This window comes from Akebia trifoliata, chromosome 11, assembly GCF_017979445.1.
Source record: "Akebia trifoliata isolate Shusen 1 chromosome 11, ASM1797944v1, whole genome shotgun sequence".
NCBI lineage: Eukaryota > Viridiplantae > Streptophyta > Magnoliopsida > Ranunculales > Lardizabalaceae > Akebia > Akebia trifoliata.
Window position 1 is genome coordinate 36349342 of NC_141385.1, and position 9438 is coordinate 36358779.

General features: G+C 34.0%; 1 protein-coding gene across 1 annotated transcript; it reads left to right on the forward strand.

Annotated features, from left to right (window-relative positions):
* Positions 1-5728: 5728 nt before the first annotated feature.
* LOC147391429 (expansin-like B1) lies at positions 5729-9224 on the forward strand. Its single transcript, XM_086457342.1, has 5 exons — positions 5729-6011; positions 6109-6215; positions 7427-7608; positions 8475-8607; positions 8860-9224. Exons 1-5 carry the CDS (start codon positions 5864-5866, stop codon positions 9061-9063), a joined length of 774 nt encoding a protein of 257 aa, XP_086313468.1. The 5' UTR covers positions 5729-5863; the 3' UTR covers positions 9064-9224.
* Positions 9225-9438: the final 214 nt, after the last annotated feature.

The window sequence follows — 9438 nt, forward strand, 5'->3', positions numbered from 1 at the left end:
TTATACCTCTGACGATTAAAACAATAAAATAAATTCAACTTTTTGAAAAAATCGCATCTTTCATATATATATAAAGTGACATTTTTTTCATTTTAAACAAGTTTTTTTCAAAAAAAAAAAAAACTAAGCACTTTCTTTTTTTAATGTGAGATTTGATTATAATATCATGATGTTATGATTTTTCATTTATTTTCAATAATTTATTATGGAAAAAATATATTAGAACATGTATATGTAAACCTTTTTTGGCATCATAACATGTATAATTATGTTTGAGAACATTATATATTGGAAATATAGAATAAATTAAAACTATATCGTATGTATTATTAGATATATATATATATATTTCCATTTTCTATGATTTTTTACGAAGTTTTCCCTTGCTGTTTTAAATCCGTATTCCTACTTTATGACTATGTTCATTACTTGTCAATTATTACCCCAAGAACATGTCTCGCAATGAATAGCAGGCATGCCCTTGCATGTGTGTACATGTGTGTGTGTCTAATCATTTTTCCGCATTAGCAGTCAAAGTATTTTTCTGCCCTGAAGTTGTATGATCAAGTCAGATATGTGGAAATTTGCATTTTCCTTTAATCATTCTCTCTTGACATCATTCATATCCTTAGGGTTGATTGATTGCTAGAAAAATCCGTCGAAAAATCAAAACTTTGATGAAAATGTGATATGCCCATCTTATTCTTCATTTGAGAAGAATTGATTTTTATTTAAGTAGGACTCTCTTATATTGGTTGCAATAGATTCCAACCAATTATTTTTGCTGTGAGAATCCGATTTTCCATGTGGAATCAAAAGTCCACAAAGCAATAAACACACCCTTAGTCTCAATAAAGAAGACCCCAAACCCTTTTTTGTTTTTGTTCTTTGATTACCAATCCCAAAGCTTAATTTGGGTCTAAATCATTGAAAGAGTGCCAAGATGTATAGGGTCTTGATAGAAACAAAGACTAGATTATATAACTTTGAAAATGACACTTAGATATATATCCTAAGTATTTGGGGGTCCACACCCTTAAATTGCTATCCATGTCATTGCTGACGTGTTCACATGGACCTTTATGTCACTCAGCCTTGTGAACTTTTTAGGGAGTCTTCCTTTGCCTGGTCTGCCATCACATTGTCCGAGTCTGCCTAACCAGAATCCCCTATTCAGTAAATAAGAAAAAACACTCCACACCAAAAATCCATCAATGTATAATATTTTTCATTTAACCCGTCAAGGGTGTGGTTTGAGGTAAGACGTAGTGAAAAGAGTTTGCTCCTCTTTGGTCATGAGTACGAAATTGAGTGCAAACTTTGGATAAAATTGGCACATTGGCACAAGGGGTTGAGGGTTCAATATGGGCCCCTCGGGAGACTTATTCACCAAGTCGGGGATACCCCTTAGGTCAACAAGTGTATATTTCATTTAAATCACAAAAGGTGCCAATGAGCCTCTAATTAATGTGACGTGTGGACTGTTCAAAATCAAGAGAACTTCTATTGTCACACCAATGTTTACTTGTAATACATCAATCTTCCAAATCAAAATGTCAGCTAGATGTAGTTAATCATTGTTTGTTTTTAAATTATTATTGTACCCTTACTTTCTTCTTCTTATTTAGAAGATTAATACTTTAAAATACTTGCCGACAGGGAAGGGCGTTTTGATAATATTTTAGTTAAATTATTAAAATTATATCGGATCGATATGCTCCTAATGAGTGTGGTGTGTGGGCTGCACTGTCATTACTCATCTAAATAATAAGAACTATCATACCAACTTTTACTTATAATGTATTATACTAATGGTAAAATAATGAGCTAAAACGTAAGCAGTGATGATGTGGTTGACGTGGCAAGTGCACAAAATCATAGATCTTTTTTCTTGAGTATCCTGAAGAAAAAGATCTATGGTTCTGTGCGCTTGCCACATCAACCTCGTATCAACCACATACGTTCGAGCGCACCAATTTACACGACTCAATGCATTAATCTTTGGAGTCGATCTATCTTTGCCTTTTATGATCACACCACCACCACTACTACTACTACTACTGCTTCGTATGAAAAATATTGAGCCTTCATTCTTCTTCCACCTCTTTTTACAAAAAGTTTATTCTTCTCCAAAGAGTTTGACGAAGAGAAATTTCCCCCTCTATTCACCTCTTCAGGGTGTGATGTGTAATTTCATTAACCAATGCATTTCCATAAGTAAAAGTTGATGTGGCAATAGGTCTCTAAATTAAATGAATAATGCTGATGTAACATTGTGAGGGACATCGTGAGAGTCATTGGTGTGCACAGAACCATAGATGCTTTCATTGAGATCTCACTCGTATCTCGATAAAAAGTGTCTATGGTTCTAACACACATCCACGTCAATTGATGTCTCCCACAATGTTACTCCAGCACAATTCAAATTAAATAGGTGTTTAATTTGGAGTGTGAATAATCATTTTATTTATTAAAAATTCACCCTAACCAAGTTTCTAATTGGGTGAGAAAAGCTTTTCGAGTTTTAAAAACATTGACTATATAGCGATAAAGTAATCAAGGAAGAAACTAAAGGTTGATTGTTGTTGGGTTGTTGTCATGTTTGTTTTCAAATTTCTCTCTTTTTTTTTAAAATATAAAAATCATTTTTGGTGTATCTATATCCTTATTTGGTGTGTTATCAATAAAAACTCTCAAGATGAAGAAGCAAACAAAATTAAAAAAAGGGTTTTTTCTCAAAACGTGCACAACTAATGTCCAAATTCTAGTTTCGGTGCATTGTTCATTTTAATTTTCAAGACATTCATGACGAGTGAATTTGTCACTTTTATAAGCAATGACTTCAGCGGTATACCAATGAATTCTTAGATATCAAAAGTGACAACTCTAGAGTTTGTAAGTTATAAAATGATGAATGTATGTTTTTAAAATAAACAGCATACCAAACTAGGAATTTCGTCATAATCAGAGCACCAAATGGAGATTCATCCAATTAAATAAGAGAGATTCAATTGCCACACCAATTTTTGCTAACCGCAACTCAATCCATATGTAAATCACCATAAATTAATACACATCTTTGGGTGCTTTTAGTAAAAGTTAGTATGGCAATAGAAACTCTCTTAAGTTGGGAGGGGATGTGATGTTTTGATAAAGACGTGGGTCTTTCCCATCACCTTCGAAAGCATTCAATAAACCTAATCCCTAGTCAGGTGTTATCATTATTACTAGGGAGGGGATGCTAAAGGGATTTGGGCACCATAGTGCATTGCCACCAAACTAAGGTCCCCCTTCTTCCCCCTTGAAATTTCGACATTATTCTTCTTTCACTATTTTCCTAGTTAGGTAAGTTTTATGGTCAAAACCGATAGCCTCGTGATCCAGACGCCAAGTAGTGTTCCATAAGCCAAGGGTTCGATCCCAACATTGTCAACTTAATTATTTTTTTACAGCTAAACATAGACAATTACCACAAAAAGTTGACTATAGTTTGGTTTCCAAATACCTTTTTTTATAGAAATTTTGATTTTCATGCACATTTTGAGATATGGGTCAAGAGTAGTAATTCTTTTATGATTTTGCCTCGATTTTATGTCAAAGGAGTACTTATTGATTACACTCCAACGTTCATGTCAAGTGACAAGTGCAAGTTTTCTTCTTGGTTCACTTCATGTACTCTCATTCTAATTTTATTGTCTTATTTATATATTTTCTCTGTACCAATTTCACGAAAATTTTTAAAGATTTGTACGTGACATTAGGAATATTATTTTTTATTTATATTTTAAGGATTTGACTCAATTTAATACATGATCTTGATCATTAAAACACAAAATCAGACATGGTATTTTATTATAACTAGAGATATATATTATTGGGATATGTGTGATCAGGATCTGTCTAAATCTTGACCCTTAATATCATATGTTATGTTTTGGTGGTCCTGTAGGTTGGATGTGTCGTGATGCTTATCTTGTCACGAGTCACTCGATCCCACCCTTAAATTAATATCTTCCCTTTTGTTTTGGCTACTTTACTCAGTCGTAATCATGACTCATGAGAGAATTTTTATATATTACTATTAACTCATGTTCTACAAATATCTATATCTACATCCCGGTCTTAAATTAATGTCTTCCCTTTTGCTACTTAACTCGGTCAGAATCATGAGAGTATCTTTGTATATTACTATGAACTCAAGTTCGGCAAACATTTATACCTACATCCTGACCTTTAAATTAATATCTTTCCTTTTGTGGTGGCACTTTTTTTTTCTTTCTAATAATGAGGTGTTTGGAGTTACATCTGACTAAGGGGATCGGATGGGCTGAGGATGGAACCAAGGCATAAGGGACCCTCCCCCTGGCACATGCAACGCCCACACATTTCGCGCACCAAGTAAGTGAGGGAACATCCTTACAGGTGGCCCTAAGGAAATATTGTTCATACTGGGTATCAACCACAGAACTTATGGACTCTCACCGCTTATTGGATTTGAAATTGCCATTGAGCCTCCCAGGGAGATGTTTTGGCTCCTTTACTTAGTCGTGACCATGAGAGAATCTATGTACATTGCTTTGAATTCAAGTTCGACTAATATCTATTGCATCTTGAAGGTCAAAGTTTAGAGTGATGCTTATCTTGTGGTGATACATATTTGATCAAATTTAAAAAGAAAAAAAAAAGATTCTTTTACCCCACACTTTTTGTATGCCATTGATTCACTCTACACGATTCACAAATGATCTTAAAGAATGTGTGAAATATATTAAATTTATCATTTATTTTCAAGATATTTTTAAAGATTGTGAAAGAATTTTAGACTTCATTACGTGTAGTTTTAATACGCAAGGCTCAACTCAACTAGAAAACTCATCAAATCAACCAACAAGTGTTAGGTATAGTGGCTAAGTGGGGTCTTCCATCAGATCTTGAGTTCAAGCTTCCTCATTGGCCACATATTGGGATTTATCCTAACTTATCTGGTATGTGTAGTTTATGGGGTATTGCATGCACTCAGGGGATTTGAACGAGATAGGGTGATCTAAGAAGCCAATTGCCTCACCCCTACGATTTAGACACCCCCGACATAAAAAAAATCCAAATCAAATCAAGTCAATGATTCAGGAGTTGACTCAAATGAGTCAAATAAAAATTAATTAAATCAATAAATTTTAAAACATTAGAACTTTAGTATTTTAAATTAAATAATATTTTTTCGCTCTCCAAGAAAATCTTAAATATATAGCCGCGTAGTAACACAACTGTTTCTAACCCAATTCATCAGTGTATTTTCGAGCTGACTCTTCTCAATTAATTAGTTGATTCAACGAGTTGGTTGCATCGAGTCATGGGGTCAAGTCACCTCAAAATCCAATCAAGTCGACTTGTGTGAGTTGACTCAATGGGTTCTAGCTCCTAAAACTATATAAGTGGTTTTTTTTCTAAGTTAAGACTCCAAACCATTCAACATAGGAGGGAAAATTGCAATACAACAGGCAAAACAAAAAATAATAATAATAATAAGGAGAGAAAAAATAATAATAAATCATGTTTATTTGTTAAAAGTAATTGCAAGTCTAAGAAGGTTGATAAGGGTCCTTTTTCATTTGCAAGTCAATTAACAACAACATTCCTCCACTCTACCAAACCTCTTAACAGAATTTCAAAAGTATAGTTTTACCACTAAAAGAATGTGTGTGTGTGTGTGTGTGTGTGTGTGTGTGTGTGTGTGTGTGAGAGAGAGAGAGAGAGAGAACTCACTATAAATATACTTCAAGTCCTCTCTCCTCATCATCCTCTTCCCCACCATATTTTCTTCTTTGCTTCATTGCTTCAAAGTCTTTCAGTTCTTCTTCCTACAATGTCTCTCCTCCCTCTTCATACCTTTTTGTTCTTCCTTGTATGTTTGATTCTTAGTGGAACTTCGGCGGATTCCGCAACTTGTAACGACTGTTTCATTCATTCTCGTGCCGCGTACTACCCGAACTCGGACGAACATGGAACAGAAGGTGACAGAAAAAAATATATATATATAATTAGAGGAAAGTCGGCTTTTATGTTCTTTTTGTTTTTTTTTTTCGTTTTTTTGACTTATTTTTTTCGCAGATGGAAGGTGTGGGTTCGGTTCATTCGGAGCAACAATCAATGGTGGGGATGTATCAGCAGCATCAGACCTCTACAGGGACGGTGTAGGGTGTGGTGCATGTTACCAGGTAAAGAATTGGTTTTCTTTTTTTTTTTTTGTTGAGAATATGATTTCCTTGTAAAAATGAATTCTTTAAGAAAATGGATTCTACAGTTTGGTTTTCACCTATTCGAAAAAAAAAAAAAAAAAAGAGTTGGCATGGATTTTAGAATAGTTTTAAAACTTGGTAACTCGACTTGAAACCTGGCTGAATCGACTTGACTCAATTGGATTTTAGGGTGATTCAGCACCAAAACTTGATGGAACCAACTCGGCAAATTATCAATTCAACTTATCAACTCAAAATTAAATGCACTATGTTAGGTTGAAAGCTTGATGGAATTATTTGATTATATATATGATTTTTGTGAATACAAGATAAATACTTTTATGAGTCGTGTTAATTTGATGTTTTTTGTACGCTCCTTTCATAAAACCGTACTCCTTCGCTTTGGGATATACAAAGAAAAGGATTCAATTATGATTCTACGAACTACTAGGCTAGGCCATAAAGCATATAAAATTGAGTGTTAGATTATCACAATTCTACTTTTATTAGTGGTCCAAGCTTCTCTAAAAAACGAAGACGTCTTAAGTTTAAGACCCTTGGCCACCAATAGGGATTTATCCTAACTTACTTGGTAAGTGTGGTTTCTAGAGTATTAATTACATGTACCTAGGGGATTTGGGTGAGATATGATGTTTTAAGAGGTCAATTGCCCCGTCCTTGTTAGTTGAGCGGGTCCAAACATCCCATCATTAAAAAAATTATTTTTATTTATTTTAAAATATTTTAAAATAAATAAATACTTTATTGACTTGGTATATGCTGACTCTAGAGTTGTCGACTTGACATGAAAAGATGGACACATCCGAGTTTTTAAAACTATGATTTTTAGATTTTTGGGGGTGGGTCTAATGTAAGAGAATAATATTAGGAGTTGGAAAAATATTTTCCCTCATATGGTGGAAAATCGTTTTGGTTTGGAAATTGAATTCCTCCGGACATGCACGTGTGGTGACTGCAGTCATACGCCATTTAAATTAGATTTTCCAAATGAAATAATTTTCCTACTCTTTTTATATGCACAATCATATTGGTCCTTAATTGAAATTCATAAAAAGTATATGATGAATTATGAGTTCAATAGATCTTATTGAGCATAACGACATCTTTGCTCATTATCAGACAATTACTTATTCACGAAGCTTGTTAATTACTTGTTTATTTTTCACTAGGTGAGATGCACCAATAGTGATTATTGCTCGGACAAAGGAGTAAATGTAGTCATCACCGATCATGGTGCAAGCGATCGCACTGACTTCATAATGAGTCGAGGAGCCTTCGGAAGGATGGCTCAAACTACAGATGCAGCCGCATCATTACTAAACCTTGGCGTGGTTGATATTGAATATAGACGGTAAGAGCATAACATAAGATCTAAGTCTTAAAACACATAAATGTTTTAAAACTCGTCGAGTCATAACAAACTCACTCAAGTCTACTCTGAATAAAAATTTCATTAATTCCAATTAGAAGGTTTATTGAGCTATTATTATTAGAGTCGGGTTATTCTGACTCTCTTTTTTGTACGGTCCCACCATCACAAAACCGTAGATCCTTTGCTTTGGGATACACAAGGATAAAGATTTATGGTTTTGTAAACTACCAAGTCAGAAAGCGTACAAAAAAGAGCTACAGTCAGATTATCACGATGATGATGGTTATTATTATTATTATTATTATTATTATTATTGTTATAGGTTTGATTTTGATCCCAGGCTGGCATTACTACACGTAGACTTCACCAACTCACCAAGGTGGCAACTTCTATTTAATGTTTAAAAAAAAGAAAAAAAAAAGAAATTAATATATTCTAAATTTTATAATGTTAAAATTATTTTTAAAGCATTTTAAAATTTTAATACATTTATTTAACTCTTCCTAATCAACTCAACACTCGTAGAATTGACTTGATTCAAATGTCCACCATGTTGAGTCAACTCAGTCAAGTCAAACAAAATGGATTAAATTTATAAATACTTAATAATAATTATTAATTTTTTTTATCAATCTGGACAAAATCATTATATATAGCATAATAACTCAGTGAGGAGGACCTTATTACCGAACTCGGTGCATTTTTGGAGTTGACTCAGCAAAGTCAACACGTTGACTCGGCAACCTGGTTCCCTCAAGTTGTGGACCGAGTTTTAAAACATGGCTTAAAAACTATAACACATGCATGCATGTAACACACGGACATGGGAGGTTCCTCTTTTGTAGGGTTTCATGCATCTATCCAAACAGAAACATCACCATAAAGATTGATGAGAACAGCAACTATCCTCATTACTTAGCCTTTGTTATAAGGTATCAACAAGGCAAGAACGATGTCACTGCAGTACAGCTATGTGAGGTAATGTTGGATTCTTCTCCCACTACTCTACAATTCAGTTTTCTAAGACGAGTCGACTCGGAAACCTATAGTTTTAAAACTCACATAGTTGACTTGACCCCAAAATTCAATTGAACCAATTTACTGAGTCAACTCGGAAAACAAGCTCATACTAGATATTAAAAAAAAAAGTTCTTTTTTTCTTTTTGTGAGAATGATACTTTAGTGGAAGGACAAATATTTTAACAACGATTCGAAATTCGAAAATTGCAGACTCAAAATTTCTCATGCAAACTGTTGGATCGGAGTCACGGAGCAGTATGGACTGTTGTCTCACCCCCAAGTGGACCTTTATCCATAAGAATGTTGTTGAGCGATATTGACGAAGGAGACGAGACATGGGCTGTGCCCACCAATAATATACCTCAGGACTGGAAAGCTGGGGAGGTATACGACACAGGAATACAAGTGGAGTGATAAGCCAATATGCACATTTGATCATTCATTTCATTCCATTTGTAATATTTGATAGGGTTTTGGATTCTTCGTATAGTTGTTTTTTTTGTTAGGGTTTCAATAAGTTCTTGATTGTATTGCTAAACAATAAATGTGTCTCGATACGAGATTCTAATATGAAGAGGATTAGTCTCATTAATTAATTTCAATTGATACTGTTGTTTTGGACAGGGTAATGGTTATAAAATTATTTCTAGTCCTTTCAGTACTTGATTTTCGATAGGGGTTATTTAATTTGGGCATCACTAAGGTAAACAATTTTTTACTTTATGGTTGGGATCATGGGTGGATTTATTGTGGGGGCACTTGCCCCCACTTTTTTTTAAAAAAAATTAC